The sequence below is a fragment of the Quercus robur genome, chromosome 8 (genome assembly GCF_932294415.1).
Source record: "Quercus robur chromosome 8, dhQueRobu3.1, whole genome shotgun sequence".
NCBI lineage: Eukaryota > Viridiplantae > Streptophyta > Magnoliopsida > Fagales > Fagaceae > Quercus > Quercus robur.
The window spans coordinates 67,272,342-67,293,544 of record NC_065541.1 but is presented as its reverse complement, the minus strand read 5'-3'; the positions used below and the strand labels follow the sequence as shown (position 1 = coordinate 67,293,544).

General features: G+C 35.3%; 1 protein-coding gene, 1 long non-coding RNA gene and 2 pseudogenes across 4 annotated transcripts; all 4 read left to right on the top strand.

Annotated features, from left to right (window-relative positions):
- The window catches only part of LOC126697869 (trans-cinnamate 4-monooxygenase-like), a 95,346-nt pseudogene extending 90,763 nt beyond the window's left edge, over positions 1–4,583 (top strand).
- Positions 1,488–3,969, top strand: LOC126697871 (uncharacterized). Its single transcript, XR_007646274.1, has 3 exons — positions 1,488–1,732; positions 2,665–2,731; positions 3,650–3,969. It is a non-coding gene; the product is annotated as an uncharacterized LOC126697871 (long non-coding RNA).
- Positions 4,584–9,316: 4,733 nt separating the features above from the next.
- LOC126697867 (trans-cinnamate 4-monooxygenase-like) lies at positions 9,317–11,834 on the top strand (annotated as a pseudogene).
- A 3,843-nt stretch (positions 11,835–15,677) lies between these two features.
- LOC126697863 (uncharacterized) lies at positions 15,678–20,621 on the top strand. 3 transcript variants are annotated; one of them, XM_050394993.1, is made up of 6 exons: positions 15,687–16,095; positions 16,568–17,501; positions 18,095–18,190; positions 18,485–18,621; positions 20,046–20,275; positions 20,355–20,621. In XM_050394993.1, exons 1-5 carry the CDS (start codon positions 15,788–15,790, stop codon positions 20,230–20,232), a joined length of 1,662 nt encoding a protein of 553 aa, XP_050250950.1. In that variant the 5' UTR covers positions 15,687–15,787; the 3' UTR covers positions 20,233–20,275; positions 20,355–20,621. The 3 variants fall into 3 exon arrangements, with proteins under 3 accessions (XP_050250951.1, XP_050250950.1, XP_050250948.1); XM_050394991.1 differs by having other exon boundaries at positions 20,046–20,621; XM_050394994.1 differs by lacking the exons at positions 20,046–20,275; positions 20,355–20,621 and having other exon boundaries at positions 15,678–16,095; positions 18,441–18,544.
- Positions 20,622–21,203: the final 582 nt, after the last annotated feature.

Below are 21,203 nucleotides of genomic sequence, written 5' to 3'. Positions count from 1 at the left end.
AGATTGCTGGAGAGGTTACTTCAATAACGAGATTATAGATGTCACTAGCGAGCTATGGCAGAATTACCATTTTGTTGGAAATACTGGCAGGATTTCAGTATTCACCACTAGGCCATACTCCACAGCTCTTCATACAGAAAGAATTGATTACATTGAGCCCAAGTAGTTAGTAACACAACAGGCAGATTATGAACCTATCCTATACTGTGGATTTTGTAATCAGTATTCCAGGTATCATGAGCATAACTGTGATTATGATCCTCCATGGGATCCCTATGATGGATACCCATCTGGCCATGATACTGATTAAAGATCAAGAAGCCAAGAGTCAGAAGAAAAGAACTCTCCTGCCTCTTCAAAAACTCTAGAACAGCTCCTGGATGCTCCAGAACAGCTCCAGAAGCCCCAAAACAGCTCAAGAACCACCTTTGCAGCCCGGTTACTATTCCAGGAACAATACCCACACTAGCAGAGCTGCCAACAAAGCACTATTCACTACACAGTACTAGAACACTATGCAAAGATACTATTCAGAGAAGTAAGGGGACAGAACACTGTTCATGAACAGTGACCGTTACTGTTCACTCAACAGTACCTTGAGAAAATCATTGAAGTTACTATTTACTTTCGGCTGAAAAGAAATTCACCTGAGAGTAAAAGCATATTACCTTCCGTGATTCCCTCAATCTCCTACACGGATCCAAGGCTTCCTCCAGCTATAAAAGGAACCCTTTGCTTCAGTCTTCGGCAGGTCTTCTTAGGTCTCCTTTCTCTCAGAACTCAGAAACCCTTGTTTACTATTGTAATCAGATGGCTTTCTCAGTTTGTATCCTAGTTTACATTTGTAATAGAAATGCATTTGTAACCTATTTAAGCTTCCGCACCCAAACTGCCCAGAACGGCACTCCCCTCACTTTGTTGTAACTTACCCCCTTTTTGAAGTGTTGTAAAAAAGGAACCCTTTGCTTCAGTCTTTGGCAGGTCTTCTTAGGTCTCCTTTCTCTCAGAACTCAAAAACCCTCTTTACCATTGTAATCAGATGGCTTTCTCAGTTTGTATCCTAGTTTACATTTGTAATAGAAATGCATTTGTAACCTATTTAAGCTTCCACACCCAGACTGCCCAGAACGGCACTCTCCCCCCTTTGTTGTAACTTACCCCCCTTTTGGTATCAAAGCCAAGTTTGTGGCCGATAGTAAGTGTTGTAAAAAAGGAACCCTTTGCTTTAGTCTTCGGCAGGTCTTCTTAGGTCTCCTTTCTCTCAGAACTCAGAAACCCTTCTTTACCATTGTAATCAGATGACTTTCTCAGTTAGTATCCTAGTTTACATTTGTAATAGAAATGCATTTGTAACCTATTTAAGCTTCCGCACCCAAACTGCCCAGAACGGCACTCTCCCCCCTTTGTTGTAACTTACCCCCCTTTTGTATATATATAAATATATATATATATATATATATATAAGTGTGAATGCAAAGAAAAAAAAAGTTGAAAAGGGGTGGGATATTTTCTTCCCTAGCATCCCACGTACCCCACCCTTAAAGTCAAATTGCCTTATCTTTCTTTTGCTGCATCTGAAGTCCAGCAACTCATTTTCCCCTTTCTTTGTTCTTCTTTCTTCTTCCTTCCTTACACGGCAACATCTCTCCCTTCCTTTCTCACCAAAAATGCTAGTTTCTTTAAAGAAGAAATTAAACAATTAGCCTTAAGGTTTCATCTTCAAAGTGTGTGCGTAAGTAATTTAAACCTCATCTGATTTTTTGTATTTGGATAGTATAATTGTTTGCTTATTTTCCCTCTTTGTTCTCTACTCTGATTTTGGAAGCTGAATTGGTGATTCTGTTTTAGTTACTTGAAATATTGATGATATTGTGGACTATTGAATGCTTATTAGGGTATTTTAATATGTATACTATAGGTATAAAAATACCTAAATGAAATTAAGACCTATTGCTATTTGTTGATGATTTTGTAAGAATATGTACTGAAGCTGTCTCTGTGACAGATTTGATGTTTACAACAAGAAAAATATGTATTAAATCATATTCTGTGAATTAGGATGCTAGGAGTAGTTTTTATGAATTCTAAGATACACATGGTTGTTATAGAAGTGGTCTCACAGCATTTGGATGAACATAAAAATAATGGTTTAATTTGTAAGTTGCAAGAAATTCTGTCAGGACAGATTTGAGTATACTGTCTTGTGTGATTTTTAATAAATCATGGGTTAATGCTTTGACTCCTAAATTTTTATGGTTTATACTGGACATACAGGGGAGTAGTTATGTAAAATTTCATGACAATTGGAGGTGTTTGGATAGCCCGTTTGTATTTTACAAATGGAGCATATGCTGCTGGAATGAGCAGTGAACAACATATGCTACACCCGACTTTGTGGATTTAATTCTCAAGTTAGGGTGTATGTTTTGAGCTATAATTTAATACGCTCATCCTTTGGTATGTTTGAAGCATATATAAATTGTATGGATTGGTTTCTCTATGGTTTGGCTGCAAAATGTGTTTGATGATTGTATCATATGTTTTGGGGAACTTTATGTGATGGGAATTAAGATTTTCTTGAGTTTGAGAGTTAGGTTGTGATTGAGGTATAAGTTTATATATTAGGAAGAGTTTGTCCGTAATAATTTTTGTTTTTTCGTTTAGGTGGCGAGAATGAGAACACGGACACTTGAGCTCCTCATGTACAATCTCTCGCGCCTTCTGTTATCAGGTAAGGGACTTGTGACGTGTGCTTTTAATAAGTATAAAAATTATCTCGAAAACTATTATGCATTAAAACTTGTTGATTAGAGATATTACATATAAGCATGATTTAAGTAAAATCTATATTCGTGAGTTGTTCAATTATATATATATATATATATATATATGATAATTTTAGTATATTAATGCTAGTACCTATATCACGAACATAATATTTCAGAACGAAGTGGATATGCAACTATTATGAAATAATTATGTAAAAGCATAGCTATCAGAAAAATATAGTGTTCGGGTTATTCCATTGTTATGATCTGAACTTAGCCAGTAGGGGTTATAGTACTGGCATTTCCATGGAAATTCTGATTGGCCATTAAAAGTGGGACTGGCTCTGCTGTACCCACCCTTGTTGGTAATAGCCAACTTGTGGAGGATGTCAACCTACCCCCATGGTTGAAAGTATGTTTTATGATATGATTCTGGAATTACCTAGCATTGTGGGGAATGTTGGATGCCTGGCACTCTGTGCTGGAAGCCTCCCAAAGTAGTGACAGACTTACAATTGGATTAACTAATATGTATTATAAAGGTATAAAGCTATTTGGAAATTATAAGAAAAGTATGATGATAAGAAAGGCATATTGAATGTGTTATAAGTCGAATGAGAAGTCAGGATAAAATATTTGATAGTCTGTTCAAAGATAAGATTTCTGAATTATATTTCTTTATTATATGAATGGAAAATGAAGTATTCTCATCTAAAGATCCTAAGTTATTTTTATGAACAATATGAACAGTATAAAGGCTATTTTATCAAATCTGGCATATCCATAAACTATTTGATTTACATGCATTCTTATTAAAAGCCCATGGAGCTTTAAAACCTTACTAGGCTTCGCAGCTCACCCTATTATATTTCAATGCACAGGTTCTTCCTGGAAGCAGCGAGAGTATTAGAGGTGGCAAGAATTCTATGTTTTCTCATTTTGTTAGAATGTAGAGTTTTGTTGTATAGCAGTTAGCTCTTTTGTTGTATAGGAGGAATCAAGATGTACTTGATCCTTTGAGCACAGATGTAATTCGGTACTTTAGTTTGTTTTGAACCCCAGTTGTATGTCTTTGGGGTTAGGTTTGTAATAAGAGTTTTGCTAAATGTTTAGCTATGTAATATTTACACGTATACCTTAAGTTTCAGCCAAGTGGTAATTTTCCAAGTTCAAAGGAAATGAAATTTCAGGGTTGCCATCATTTTTGTATATATTGTCTTTTATGCAAGAAAATAAGCAGGAAGTCAAGAAATAATTCTTGATAAGTACCTTCAATTTAGGTTGGTTCGTGTTAGTATTGAGGTAAACTTTATATTAACATGCCGGTCATGCTCTAAACTCTGGAGTACAGGTTTGGGTCGTGACACATTCCAACTGAGAGCAAGATCCTTGTGAATGCATGGTGGCTTGCTAACAATCCTACCAATTGGAAAAACCCACAAGACTTCAGGCCTGAAAGGTTTTTAGAAGAAGAGGCCAAAGTGGAATCCAATGGCAATGATTTTAGGTACCTTCCTTTTGGTGTTGGAAGGAGGAGTTGTCCAAGGATTATACTTGCTTTGCTGATTCTTGGAATCACGTTGGGACGTTTAGTACAAAACTTTGAGCTCTTGCCTCCATCGGGGCACTCAAAGCTAGACACTTTCGAGAAGGGAGGCCAATTCAGCTTGCACATATTGAAGCATTCTACTGTTGTTGCCAAGCCACGAATGTTTTAATTAAGAAATCATTGTGTTCTCTCTCTCTCTCTAAGCATTCTACTGTTGTTGCCAAGCCACGAGTGTTTTAATTAAGAAATCATTGTTCTCTCTCTCTCTCTCTCTCTCTCTATTGATTGAATTTGCATTTGTGTTTCCGTTAAATATGAAACTATGAATGCATAAATGGTATGAATTTTCCAATTGATCATCAAGTATGAGGCTCTGACCATTGGGTTAGAGGTATTATTGGAAATGGGAATAAAAAGTGTGGAGGTTTACGATGATTCATAATTAGTAATTAGGCAACTCGCTGGTGATTATAAATGTTGCAGTTTGTCCGTTGCACCATATTTTGAGGCTGCGAGACAGTTGCTAGAACAATTTAGTGATACTAAGTTAAACCATGTCCCTCGAAGTAAGAATGAGGAAGCCAATTGCATGGCATAAAGTGCTTCTGGACATAAAGAAATTAATCAGGTTGCACAAAGTCCCCCATGTTTAATTAAGTAAAAGGATACTCCCATCAGTCATTGATAAGGAATTAGGGACCCAAATTTTTCATCTTGATACCCAAGTTAATGATCGGAGAAACCCAATCATTGATTATTTAAAAACCCAAGTGGTTGTACAAATAATGCTTTAAAACTTAAAGCTAGGAAATTTTTTTTAATGGGAGAACAAGATAAAATTTTATTCAAAAGAGGAGTTGACGGTATCCTATTGAAATGCATTAGTGATGATGAATTAAAGCAAATCTTAAAAGAAGTCCATGAAGGCATATGTAGTTCACACCAATCAGGTATAAAAATTAAATGGTTGATATACAGATATGGTTACTATTGGCCAAGTGTATTGAAAGACTACATTAAATAAGCACAAGGTTGCGTAGAATGCCAAAAACACGGTCCAATTTCCTAGGATTCTTGCTTTAGATTTTCATACGATAATAAAACCATGGTCCTTTAGAGGATGGGTAATGAATTTAATTGGAAAAATCAAACCAATTTCAAGAAAGAAAAATTGCTTCATAATCGTTGCAACAGATTACTTTACAAAATGGGTTAAAGCAAAACCTTATAAAGAAGTGGGTGAGTTTGATGTTATTCAGTTTATAAAAGAAATGATAGTCCATAGTTTTGGAATTCCTCAATCTATAATAGTGGACAATGGAACCAGAGTAAAAGCCTTCACACAAGAATATGGTATTCGAATTTTGAATTCCACACCATATTAAGCACAAGCAAATGGTCAAGCAGAGGCCACTAATACGATTATCAAGAATAATTTAAGGAAAATAGTGGCTAGAAATCCTACAAGTTGGGACTATTTGTTGTCTGAAGTATTGTGGGCATATAGAACTTCAAAAAGAATGAGCATAAACACTACCCCATATTCTTTAGTTTTTGGCGATGATGTAGTTTTACTCATGGAGATTACTATGAGATCAATGAGGATTACAAGGCAAAATGAATTGACTTATTTGGATTATTAACATGAGATGTTTGCAAAACTTGATGAAATAGATGAGGCTCGTATGGAAGCTTTAGATTCTATTGTTGTACAAAAACAAAAAGTATCTAAGATGTATAACAAGAGAATTAAGGCGAAATCATTTGCCACTGGGGATTTAGTTTGGAAAGTTATTTTGCCTATAGGGGTTAAAGATTCATATATGGGTAAATGGTCTCCTAATTGGGATGGACATTTCTTAATCAGCGAGGTCTTTGATGGAAATACTTATAAGTTAATGGATATTAGTGGCAATGAGTATACGAGATCCATTAACGGCAAGTTTCTAAAATTATATAAGCCAAGTATGAATGAATTGGCTTACTCACATAAAAAATTTTTGAGATATGCATGTATGCATATTTCTAGGGGCCAAATGAATGGTTAAAATGGGCATTAGTGATTAAAATAATGGATCACAGTGCAGATATAATTTCGGAATTGAAATTGGTCTAATACAATGGGAATGAATTTCCAAATACTTCTAATTTCTACTCAATGTAGGCCACTGAGAAAGTCAAATTCTACAGATTTAGAAAGAGCCTTGCTCTTATTCAGCTGGCATTAATTCTTGAGAAGCAGCATTTACAACTTTTAAATCATGCACATCAAGATCACTACCATGCTCCAGAGCATTTACTTAGTTTGGGAACCACTTTGAACCAAGTACACTGGTCCAAAAACCAACATCACTACTAGCATTACTCAAAACATTCAAAATATTACTGATGTTGCTCTTTGGGTTTGCTACGACTGTTTGAAAGCCACCACTGAGAGGTATTCTCCCAACACCCGTACCACTCGGATGAACCCCAGAGCTCCCTGTTCCAACAGAATGGAGTTTCCTAGCTTCATTTCTCAACTCTTGCAGCCAATTGGTCCTCTTAGGATCAACGATGAACTTGAATATGTCCCCATGTATGCACCATCTCCCAACATCATGCAGAATTATGGTCGTGACGCTGTTTAAGCCCTAATTGAAAAGAATTATTCTAGAATCATGGACAACCTTCGCTTGCAGCCACCTGAGTTTTAAAGGACTTGTTGGATCAGGGGTTTGCGAATTGATCTGACTTAAAGCCTCAATTTTATCTTCTTTGCACCCTTTCGTTTTCTTGTATTAACTCATGCGCAATTGGCGTAAGTTTACACCCATCATGCACGGGGGCATGTGTTAGGCTAAAAATAAGTATTTTCATATGTGTGAGTTGTCAGTTATCAACTAGTCAGAGCATGCAGGCAATTACAATTTTCACATGAGTAATATATGGGAGATGTTACCAAATATAAGAAGTGTAGTAACTGTTTTTGGTCTACTATAAATAAAAATTAAAGGTATTATCACAAGGACACAACAAAAAAAATCTGATAAACTAGATTCACATACCCGGTCAATGCAAGGATAATTTCATATTTGTAAGTGCGTTTGCCTCGCATGAATTATCTAGGAATAGTTTTTTGTAACTTAAACTTTCAAAAACTTGATGCGACTTAAACAATGCCTATGCACCTAACCCTTCAAAAACTTCTTGTGATTTAAATAATGTTCTCAAGTGCAAGATTGTTGCAAAGTAATAACTCAGTAAGTCTGAGGTCGAATCCACAGAGAAAATGAAATTGACTAGCAAACTACAAGAAAATAAAACTAAAATAATAAAGTTTAATTGAAGAGATTTTGATGGTTTAGTAAAGATAATTTAAGTTGAGAGAAAATTGCAATATATTAAGGTGCTAAAGTTTAGGAATCCACACACAACACATCTATCAGTAGTCTTAACAATATTTATTTTATAACTCAACTGAAATGCATACAAAGGATGATCTTAGTCGGATGATTTAACAATAAGAACTCAAGAATTAATTGTATAAGGTAGTTTTATGAAATTGATTGATTTTAAGACAAAACAAAACTAGTGAATTAGTTTGTAGGGAATACTAAGTATTTAATGTGTCCATAGTTTACAATAAATCAAAGAATTATACAGAACTAGACACTTTTCTAGATGAGTAAATCAATCAAAAACATAATAACATAAGCATTAAAACTATAAAATAATTGTTAAAAACATATCAATAAATGGTTGGATTTCACACTTTTACCCCTTACCTTGGCATGGCTTTTAACAAGCCATAACACAAACAAAACTCTAAAAAACAAGCCATAACACAAACAAAACTCTAAAAATTGTAAAGGAACTTTAAAAAAATCTAAATTATGTTCTATGGTAGCTCTTCCTAATTTTTGCCCTAAAGAGCTTTTAAATAGGTCAAGTAAATCCTATTACAAGTTGAATTCCAGTTTGGAGAAAATCGAATGTTTTCAAGCTTCACTTAACCAACATTTTTTGGCCAATTTAAAGTTAGATTTTGGACTTTGGTAGACTACAAAGTTGTATTCCTTTAAGTTAAATTTCCAGCCCAACTTGAATCATCTCAATTGGACATTTGAACTAAAAGTTATGCTTAAAATACTAACTAATACACAGGCTGAAATCCTAATCCAAATTAGACTTGGATTTGGTGCAAATTTCATTGGATTCCTTACTCCAATTAGACTCAAATTTAATAAGGTTGGCCTATTTTGACTTCATCATGGCTCTTATAAAAGTAAAGTCCATTAGCCTTTTTCTTTGCACAAATCCACTCATTTAATTACATTCTCTTACAAAAGACATATTCACGCATTGAAATTCAATTAAGCAAAAAATTAATTATTCAGCAATATTCCAAAACCAAATATAAAATGCACGAATTAACTTAAAATAAAAATGATAATACTTTCTAATAATAATATAAATATGTAAAATTAAGCTATTATCAGAATTAATAAATAAAAAAAAAGTTATAAGTGTTAGCTCAGTAGACTGCCATAGATGGTAGTTTACTGTAACTCAGTTGCCAAAAATTTTGAGTAATATAGCAGCATTGTTATAGTGTGTTTTTTGTAAAATGAGTGATTAAAATAGTTTTTTTTTTTTTTTTTTTTTTTTTTTTTGTAAGCGCTCTAATGCATGTCAATTGTGTCAACACCCTCCACCAATTCCCCTGACTCAACCTGGTCCTGGGGTGAAAGGTGGCTCGTCTATAATCGTATAGTGACGGCGGGGCGGGCCAATTAACACCTAACATAAGGAACACCCTCCACCAACTCCCTGCTCACTTGATCACACAATGCCCATGCCCCAACTCCTCTCTCCCAGCTTCCTAATCACTCCCCACAAATTATTACCCTCTCTCCCTCACTCTCTATATATTATGTAGTCTTCTTCAATTCCCCACCCACACTCTCATTCATATATGCCTAGCTAGCTCCTTTACAACTACGTATATTACCGACTCGATCACCCACAACCATCATGGACCTTCTCTTCTTAGAGAAACTCATCCTATCCCTCTTCTTCACTATTCTTCTCGCTATCTTCATCTCTAAACTTCGTGGCAAGAGTTTCAAGCTCCCAACTGGCCCTATTCCCGTCCCCATTTTTGGCAACTGGCTCCAAGTTGGCGATGACCTCAACCATCGCAACCTCTCCGACCTCGCTCGCAAATATGGTGACATTTTTATGCTCCGCATGGGCCAACGCAACCTTGTTGTTGTGTCTTCCCCAGACCTTGCCAAAGAGGTCCTTCACACTCAAGGGGTCGAGTTTGGTTCACGAACTAGAAACGTTGTGTTCGATATTTTCACTGGTAAAGGCCAAGACATGGTCTTCACTGTGTATGGTGAGCACTGGCGAAAGATGAGGAGGATCATGACTGTACCCTTTTTCACAAACAAGGTTGTTCAGCAATATAGGTTTGATTGGGAGGAGGAGATTGCTAGGGTTGTTGATGATGTTAAGAAGATTCCCGAGGCATCAACAACTGGGTTTGTGTTGAGGAAGCGATTGCAGTTTATGATGTACAATAACATGTATAGGATCATGTTTGATAGGAGGTTTGAAAGTGAGGATGACCCTTTGTTTGTGAAGCTTAGAACATTGAATGGGGAGAGAAGCAGGTTGTCTCAAAGCTTTGAGTATAATTATGGAGATTTTATTCCCATTTTGAGGCCATTTTTGAGAGACTATTTAAAGATATGCAAGGACGTCAAGGAAAGGAGGAATCAGCTCTTCAAGGATTATTTTCTTGAGGAGAGGAAGTAAGCTTTTCTTTCGTTTTCTATTCATGATTTTCTTTTCTTCTCTTATAATAGGTTCTATTAAAATCGAATTATTTATAGTTATCTTCTTCTTTTTTTAATCCAAACAATATTATGTCTTTATTCTTCCTATTTTAAGTATAATTGATTGTTTTTCCAAAATTACTGTGTATTAATGAAAAATGTTAGAATTATTATCAGTTTAATTATACAACAAACTATTTAAAATTTATGAAACAATAGATAAATTAATACATACAATCTATCCATTTCATGTAATATGAGAATTGTTTTGATTGTTGATGTATTTATAGGAAGCTCGCAAGCACGAAATGTACGGACAACAATGCTAAAAAATGTGCAATAGATCACATTCTTGACGCTCAGCGAAAGGGTGAGATTAACGAAGACAACGTCCTCTACATCATTGACAACTTAAATGTCGCTGGTAAGCTACTTTTTGTTTCTTTCACAATATTGGTTGAAACCAAAGGTATTATATGGCCGGTTAATTCTCAAAGAATATGAGAATATAGTTAGTACAATAACTTAAAAGAATATGTTTTTTTCAAAAGTTATAAGTACAATATTCTTTTTTAGGACAAAAATAAAATTATCCAATCAAAAAATGAAGAGGAATTTGTATCTAATTTGTCCTGATATGATTAGATAATTTTCCGTGTTTTTCAGTGTTTGTTAGTATAAGAAAAAATAAGTCAAAAGAAAATCATTTTTTATCAACATAAAAATTATGCTCTATTTTTAGAGATTGCTTTCCTTTTTTCTTTTTTTTGTGGAAAACAATTATATCTCATGGCAAACTAATTAAGAGAAATTAGGAGGCCGTTTTCCAACACATTTGAGGTTGCTATCAAATATAGAAAAATGAGATAGTTTTATAAAAAATACTTTTTAGAAAATGATTCATTTTCAAAAAAAAAAAATTAACCTCAAAACAAACAAAGTGTTAAATAAGCTCTTGATTTAAAATTAAAAATGTAGTACATTAATTAATTATATTCCTCCTCTATGGATATTGTTGTAGGCTTATATTGTGCAAAAATTTGATTGATGGTTCACTAAGAGTTTTTTAAAAAAAATATCAGTATTAATTGGTGTTACATGCATGCAGCAATTGAGACCACATTGTGGTCAATTGAATGGGGCATCGCCGAGCTAGTGAACCATCAGGAGATAATCCAACAAAAGCTACGAAATGAGATTGACACGGTGCTTGGTCCAGGAGTGCAAATCACTGAGCCAGACATCCACAAACTCCCATATCTACAAGCTATAATCAAGGAAACTCTCCGGCTAAGGATGGCCATTCCTCTGTTAGTCCCACACATGAACCTCCGTGATGCTAAGCTTGGCGGGTTTGACATTCCAGCTGAGACCAAGATCCTTGTGAATGCATGGTGGCTTGCTAACAACCCAGCCAATTGGAAAAACCCACAAGACTTCCGGAAGAAGAGGTCAAAGTGGAAGTCAAGGGCAATGATTTCAAGTACGTTCCTTTTGGTGTTGGAAGGAGGAGTTGTCCAGGGATGATACTTGCTTTGCCAATTATTGGAATCACGTTGGGACGTTTAGTACAAAACTTTGAGCTCTTGCCTCCCGGGACACTCAAAGCTAGACACTTCCGAGAAGGGAGGCCAATTTAGCTTGCACATATTGAAGCATTCTACTGTTGTTGCCAAGCCACGGGTGTTTTAATTAAGAAATCATTGTGTTCTTTCTCTCTCTCTTGAATACTGACATGTGTTCATAATGGGAAGGATATCTAGTATATTTTCAAGATTTGTTGGAAAGTGTAATTCTCATTCTATGTCATTGAAGACCAAATCATGATACTGATTACTAAAGAAGATTAAGGAATTGATTGCTAGAGAAAATCATGGGATTGAAGCAATCAATAATATGCAATTCAAATAAAATTATCACTGATTATTGTGTGTAATCTCTCTATTATTAATAGAGATTTTATTGTAATGTATTATTACGAGGAGTGAAAAATGTACTATTTATATTGTGTGTAATCCCATTGTTAATAAGGATTTCACTGTAATATATTATTACGAGGAGTGAAAAATATACTATTTATTTGAGCTTTTGTCCCCTAAACGAAGACCAAGAGGTCAAATCATTTAGGGTGCATTTTGATACTGTTTATTTTGTTAAAAACTAAAAACATTGTAACAAAATAATTTCTAAATATGTGAATATATAGTGTCATGGGACCCATTTTTAATGAAAGTTTTAGTGAAAAAAGAGGTTTGTAGGTCCTGTGAACAGTGCACGGGACCTACTGAAAGTGCTAAAACGCGTTTAAAAAAAAAGAAAAAAAAAACTCAAACGCGCAAAACTAAGTATCCAAACGGATTCTTAAATACTCACGTTTTCTCTCCTCACTTATTTTTTCTTCCTCATATTATTATAAATTCTATAATATTCGGGACTATATAGATTTGTACCAAAATAAAATTAAAAATAAACAAACCAATAGAGTTATAAATAAGTTTCATCCTCAATTTGCAGGGTGTTAAGGTTGTGGACAAAACATGACTAACTAATAAGAACTTGAATCAAACTCAAATAAACTTGTAGAATCAAGACTATACTGAATAGGAAGCACTTATAAGCATGAAAACCTACTATCTATGAATTACAACTTACAAGCAAATCTCTTCAGGAACTATTATTGCCATTACCAAAACAAACAAACAAAAATCCTTATTTAAACAAGTTTGTTAGTGGAAATTGTCTAATTTTCTTGAGATTGAATCAGTTATTTATATTTGAAGTCTTTTGACGGTTATTGACAGTTGTTCCTTCTACATGTCTCTCCTTCTTTAGACTTGAATAACACTTATCACGCTGATGGATGCTATTTATAATTTCTTAAAACTACTTTGATGCGACCGTGCACACTTTTACATTGGTTAAAAAGCCGTGGGAATTGTAACGACTAATGCATGCTTCTCGTGTCACTTCCCACGTTATGGTGCTTTTACAAATGTAGTTTCCTAATTGTGCTACCAGTTGTATTCATTAAGGACTCTAGGAAACTTTAGATTAATATCAGCACATGCTGCCCCCGCACATATATATTATTGGAGTATTTCTAAATTGACAAAACTTAGATACAATATTTTAAGTGTTGTTCCTTAGGTTTTCCTTTTAAAATTCAGTCATGTGACTATTTCACTAAAAAATACACTTCCATCTAATGAGAAAAAATCCACATGGCAGAATCTTAAGAGAGGAACTTAAGGAACAACACCTAAATATTGTACCTAAATCTTGCTCTTTCTAAATTTCTAGGCCAATCAATATCATGCATATGGTTATGCCACCAAATTTACTAGACCATGCATATGAGGGTTAGCTCAAATACCACTTGTGCTTCAAATACTCCTTATAGCACAAACCCGACCTGATCACTTCGGGTCTCCTATACCTGGACCTATTGCCGACTCGCCGAAGGCAGCGGTTTGGGTGGTCGGATGTCATTGTTTTCCGATTGGGTCACAGTTGGTTTCGGACTGTGTGAATCGTCGCCAAATTTTGCCGAAATCTATTGATTTTTGCTAGATCTGACCGGATCTTGAAGAGATCTTGGCGGATCTCAACGAGATTAGGCCGGATCTTGAAGAGATCTCAGTAGATCTCAACGAGATCAGGCCGGATCTCGAAGAGATCAACGAGATCTCGCTGGATCTTGACAGATCAGACAAAACCAAACCGTCAAACCACTCCAATCAGCGGATAACAACAATTTCTGGTGCATTTTCTAGTCGGGTTAGTTGAAAATCAGTTTTCCATGCTCAAAGCCGTCAACCGACCCGCCGGTCATGGGTTTTGGGGGCAGAGACTTGCCGCCAACCGTTGTCGGTGTCAGGTCGGCCAATTCTCGGGCCGAATGAGTAGGGTTAGGCGGGTTGGTCAAGTACCGAGTCTAGTTGGACACCCCTAACTCCTAATATTGCTGGCAAAGATATTTGTCTAGTTAGCAAATAAGTCTTTTCCTCTACATGCTCGTAGATTGTCAGGTGGATGGGAGACTAAGATAGTGTAGAAGATCTGGTCTTGGAATTTGGAAATTATTTTTAAGATTGTAAAATCCATTGAGACATACCTATGAAATCTACCTCCATCTTTTATCATGGGCTACATCATAAGCCATAACCAACCCAAGAGCAGCTTCAACAAGTGCATTAATTTGCCTGATTCTCAACCCAAAAAAAAAAAAAAAAGTGCATTAGCTTTTAAATTAATAAACCACGTAATTGTGCTATATTGATTAATAAACCTCCTTGTTTAATATCGATGAATATGGAAAAATCAATACTGTCGTCCACCTTCCTTGAGTCACCAGCAAACCACTAAAAAAAGATAAGTAACTACTCAAGCACATTCAATATATTCAAGATTCAAAAAAAAAAAAAAATCAATATATTCAATGAAGACCATTACTTAAAGGCCTTAAACTCCAATCAAGACAACAACTATTACATTTATGGTAATAATCACTTTCAATTATGTATAGGAAGACATTTATGAGCACAACAGCTATTCAAGTCACCTATAAAATGGACAATCTGCCTCATTTGCAAAGGTATGAGAAAAATGCTATCCACAAACAAAATACATAGATTGATACTAATTTAAGTATTGGAGACTTCTTCCATCGTTGCACATCCCCATGGTCTATTTGATTAGCTCTATTTTTCTTTTAGACTAAAAGACCGTCAAAAGCTCCAAATTTGACTAGTGATCTGGCTGGCAATATTTCACATTATCATGTATAAAATACAATTCTAAAAAATTGTGGAAGCAAAAACTTATGTCGATGTTCATGTAGTCAACCATAGCTGTGAATAATGCACTTGCCAATATGATGTTCCCATGTGCCCAATGCCTTCTTCGCATTTCTCAGAGTCCGAGACTAACTTCTCCCATTTTATTTGTAGAAGTGCTACGTCCGCAATATTTTTACAATATTTTCATAACAAATTATAAATAGTTAGTTGTTATTAGTTCAAATTTGAATTTAGCATTGAGATTATTTTTTTAACCCAACAATAACAACCAGAAATAACTTGCCACTTAATATTTATTGTAAAAATATTATGAACATATTATTTCTCTTTTATTTGTACAAGTGCAATGCTTCATTCAATAACATGATTTCTACAATTCTCTTGCAGCCAATGGGAAATGCTTTTTTTTTTTTTTTTTCTTTTGTCTATTGCATGATCATATCTAATTATATACATATACTCCAAAAAGCAAGAGGTGAAGTTTATATTAAATGTCTTTATAGACTTTTTAAAAATTAATTAGTAAGTTTGACTTGACAGTTAAAAAAAGAGTTAATAGACAGTATTTACAACGGCCAAAAAAGTGAAATTCTTAAATACACAAAATACAAAAAAGAGACAAACCAATGAGGAAATTTAACGTTATGGACCATATGGCAGTAGTTTTTAATGAGACAGACATGAGTGACATTTTCATTTTTAACACATTTTTACAAGTCCAGCAATGCGAATCTAATCACTAACCCGTAATCTTTGACGGAGAGAGTGAAACAAAAGACTATAACTGACACATTGACAGATAGACAGACAGACAAACAGAGAGAGAGAGAGACATTGAGAACGAAGATGATGATGATGAAGAATATGTATAATACGAATACGATGATGGGTCATAGAGGGAGTGTTCCTTGTGATTTCAATTCGAATCCAAAAGGGTTTAAAGTTACCATTTTTATTGTTGGTTTAATATTACATTTGAGCTCCCATTTCATTGTCCAAGTCGGTGCTTCCATCCATGAATACCAAAACGAACCCTTTTCTCGTCGCTCCAATTCACTCTTCTTCCATGGTGGTAGTGAGGGCCTCTACGCTTCCAGAGTTCGCCACATTCCCTCTCCTCAAGATAAACCTTTCATTGGCAAGTCCTTCATCAGGTAATAATAATATCAATGTTTTTACTTTCTTTGGAACAAAACCGGGGCAAATGGGTATGTTTGATCTGTTTGATTACCATGAAAGAATGATAAGTTTTTATATTTTCGTTAAAAGAATAGGTTTTTCATTGGTAGAAACGGATTTTTCAAGTACCCATTGGCTTGACTTGCTATGATTGTGTCTGTTTGTTGGACTGAAATGTGCAATGCTACACTAAGAGATTGTTTTATTACAATGAAGATTAAAAATGGTGGTGCTACATGTCATTTAAAAAAAAAATTGATGGACTTTTTTCATGTTTGGTTGTAGGTGGTAATGAAAGCTCTTAAGGAGGTTGACAATTATGTCTGCCATAGCCTATATGAGATTGAGAAGTTATGAATACATATATAATGCTTAATATATATTTTATGTGCACAATTGAAATTGTTTGAAGGTCTTATTAATTCTATTCCATATGTAAAATTTTAGGTTTGAGTCAATCACCTTTCAAAGAACAGCAGAATCTGCGGAAAAGCAGAATGAGATGCAACAAAGGACTGGCTTGGTTGAAGCTATAATTATTAGGGTCAAAGATAGGACAAAGATTGGGGGTTCTTATTTGAATTCTGAAGCGATTTGCTGCACACCTGATCTTGCCAAGGATGGATCCTGCAAGGTAGGAGAGGTTATCATCCATCAAGAACCAGATAAGCTTGATGGGCCAACACGAATTCAGACCTTCTTTGAAGGAAAAAACAGAGAGACCAAAATGGCGCTTGAAACTATTGAGATCAATAGTACTGGAATGTATTATCTATATTTCATGTTTTGTGACCCAGAACTAGTGGGCACGTTAATTAGCGGACGAACAGTTTGGAAGAATCCGGATGGTTATCTACCTGGAAAGATGACACCGCTGATGACATTTTTTGGTTTAATGTCTTTAGCTTATATTGTTCTAGGTCTCCTCTGGTTCATCCGCTTTGTACGATATTGGAAAAATGTGATACAGTTGCATTACCACATCACAGCTGTAATTGGCCTAGGGATGTGTGAAATGGCTCTCTGGTATTTTGAATATGCAAATTTCAATTCCACTGGAAGCAGACCAATGGGAATTACAGTATGGGCAGTTAGCTTCAGTGCTATTAAGAAGACTTTCTCCCGTCTTCTTCTTCTTGTGGTTTCAATGGGATATGGTGTTGTTCGTCCAACACTTGGCAATATAACCTCAAAAATACTTCTTCTTGGTGTGTCATACTTTGTGGCTTCTGAAGCTCTTGAGCTTGTTGAACATTTGGGGAATATCAATGACTTTTCTGGAAAAACAAGACTCTTTCTTGTGCTACCTGTTGTTCTACTGGATGCCTGCTTTATTCTTTGGATATTTTCATCATTATCTAAAACTCTGGAGAAGCTTCAGGTCAACTTACTTCTTTTTTTCTCTTGCACATCCCTTCCATGCCATTACTGAGTAGACATTGACTTGTTGAATGCCTGTCTCTAGTAGTTTGTGGCTGTTAAGGAAAGGGACTAATTCATTTTACCGTGTATACACACACAAACATCAAACATGGTATGTGAAATGCAATGCATGGATATGCATGTTATTAAATAAACTCAGGAAAGACTTACATTAATTTTTTGACCATTTAGCTTGAGCTAGGTCAATGGAATATGATAAATTAGAGGTCATGATGCATCTGCCACAGAAAAATAGCCAACAGTTATATGTTCAAAGAATGCTTTGCATTTCTTAAATAGGTGGGATGCTGTGTTAATTTGTACTTTTGAATCCAAGATTAAATCATACATCCCATTGATGTTTTCCCTTTTTAATTGATTTGTAAGTTACACGTAGAGTACCCCATGGATTTTGAACCTATGACTTTTTTCTTCACCTCATTATTTAGGGGAAGGAGATGCCCTTCGAATTAGTGCTTATTGGCAAGAGGCTTTTATATTTCTGATGCAAATATTCTAATCATTCTATCTGTTTGTTTGCTTTCTTCACAGATTCGAAGAAGCGTAGCAAAACTTGAGCTCTACCGGAAGTTTACGAATTCCCTTGCAATATCAGTGCTGCTCTCTGTTGCTTGGATTGGTTATGAGGTGGCCTTTTGAATTTTTTATTTTCAGTTCTTTTGCTTTTCCTTTTCATCTTCCACAATATTGTGAATAAACAGAACTTATGTTTTCAAATCTTATTCTTTATCTTGCTGTATAAGTTTGTACTTCTACAATGGTATGGCCCTAGAATTGCACAATTTTGTAGCTCTTTGAAACAGTCACTTACATATGTTATTAAATATAGGAGCTACTCCCCCCCACCCCCCCCCCCCCCCTTTTTTTTTCTATGTAGAATTGTACTACTTGGAGTCAAGCTTCTGATTTGTGTTGGTTCAGTTGTACTTTAATGCGTCCGATCCATTGAGCGGACTGTGGCGAAGTGCTTGGATCATCCCAGCTTTCTGGACTTGTCTTGCATTCATACTGTTGGTGGTGATATGCGTTCTTTGGGATCCCTCACATAACCCAACTAGGTACATCCTTCATTCTGATACCCTTTCTTTTGTTTTTATTTATTTTTGGTAAAATACTACTTGCTGGATTTGCTTTAAATGGTTTTTGGTTCCAACTTCCAATATAGTCACTCAAAAGATTTATAGAATGCTACAGGATTTAACTGATAACTAAAGATGGTTGAAGTTACGCTTTAAAATGCTTTCCAAAATAGAAAAGGAAAAGTTTAGAAACTGCATAAAGCAGATTTGACATTTTATGGATGAGCGTTGGGGCTAGGCAGCCTAGAAAAACTGGTCAATGATTTTGTGCTTATATTTTAATGAAACAAATTTGTACATGCGGAATAGGTCCATGCTATATTTCTGGATGTTTCCTAAGTTTAGGAGAAATAGATCATTCTTGGCGGTTTCTCTCAAGTTTCTAAGAAGTCTGATAACTCCCAACTCCAAATTAGGCACACATAGAATAATGAAGGGCCATCATTTTCTTTTTTCTTCTTGTTTCATATGATATGCAAGCTATGGTTTTCTTCAGGTTATATGGAGAAATATGGGGCAGAGTTTATTTTTGAAACCAGTATTATGTTGTGAAGGATTTTGTAGTATAGTTTGTTGCGTTATTATTGAACGTATGGGGCAGCTTAGAATGTGGTCTTCAGAATTGGAAGGCCTACTATTTCCCAGGAAATTGAGTAGGACCAAGAATAATCTATTCTTAGAAAGTATGTATATTGAAAACTAGATGCCTGAACCAACCAAAGGAGTAAATGGAGCTGATCTTTGGACTGCAGGTTGGTATTTTTGGAGCAAATTTGCCACCAAAATGTGGATTGATGAAATTGAGAGCACCCATATGGATGAATTCAGGTCTATTTTATTATTAAAAGGCTTCAGGCACATGATGCACTTGCATTAACCTATTTTTTCCCAAAAAGATAACTAAATATTTTATCTTCATTATTTTAGCTTCATCTACAGGGTGCACTTGCAAGAACTTGGATTTAAGCAGATTGCTGAATGGTTTGATACATGCTAACACCATTAGATTATATTCAGTTTATGTCACTTAGCTATCTTCTTTTAATTTGATGCTGTAAATTGCAAAACTAAATAATAATAATAATAGTAAAATAGAAATGTTCAAAAATGTAGATTTCATAGCCACTCCAGGGCACTCGACCTCTTAGGATATTTTGGAGATTGATGCTCTTGCTCCATTAACCACTTAGCTAGGTTTAGAGGTGGAAAGCTTCCACTAACACCTAATATGTATTAAAAAGTGTTTCACGTGCTAACCAAATTTGAACTTCTTGTCACTTGGTATGTTTTTGCTTGTGATTTTTTTAGTGATGACAACTAAGACATCATTTTATCATTGTTTTGAACCATTTTTCTTAGAAGACTGGCCTTCATGAAAATTGGTTTGATTTGGGTTTGTGCAGATATGCATATTCAGAGGAGACAGGGGAAGACTTTGAAGATGAGGCAATCTCACTCACTGGAGGTGGAATAATGGTGGCAGGAGATTTGGCCACCAAGCTAGAGAGAAAAGAAAGGAAGGTTTCAATTGCAGCAGACCACCATGTGTTCGGGCTTGGAGAAGATCTTGAGGAGGACAAGAGAGAATAACATGGCCTCGCTTTTTTCTCTGTATTTCATTCAAACACCACAGGTCAAAAAAGCATGTTTATCATCCAGGAGTTTTGTAATATATTTTTTATTTTTTTAATTCCTCCTGCAATTTTGTATAGAGGACAGACAGAAGACAAAAAGGAGAAGGGCTTGAGGACAGACAATACCATGCCATGCCTAAATGGCAATCAAAAACCTGAGTTCCATAGATACTTTAAGGGTTCTCTTCATAGTTAAGTGACTATCATCCAGTAGTTTAGGGTCCTCTGATGTACAATGTTTTAGCAAACTTGTCTTGGGAACCTGATTTATTCTTGGAAGCGCATATTGCTTGTAACTTACATAATGAATTGGCAAGAGATGAGATGTGTTCATATTGTGGTGCATTTCAGCATTTGTATGAGCTTCTTTTTATTAGTATATTTAGTTTTTTTTTTTTTTTTTTTGGCTAGGTGATTGCGGGGGCTAGAATCCCTGAGCATCAGGTCATACGGGTACCTGGGTGCTAATAGGCTACTGAGGCCAATGGCAGTATATTTAGTTTATTGTGTCAATTGTATCTTGAAAAAACAAATGCTTTAAAAAGGTAATTCTAAAAAAATAAAGCTTTAAAAAGTTGTACATGCTCCTCTTTTAACGTGAAAACAAGCTCATCCAAACAATGTTTAGCGGCTTCTACAATTATTAATTGGCTTCAACCTCAACATGCCCGTAGTGTAGCTTCAAAGCAAAGACTATAGTCACGTTATGCTGATTCTAGCTTTTTCAACCTCCACTTACACTCAACCAGTAGTAAATGTGATAATGGAATTTCTTGAACAATAATGCAATTCAAACCATGATGAAATTCTAAAAGCCAACCTTCTTGGGATACTTAGCTTATAACCCTGAAGCCCAAATGTTGAAAATTCCATTGCATTCACAAGAGAATGAGTAGGAAATCAAAAAGGTAAAAGAAGAATAAAGGA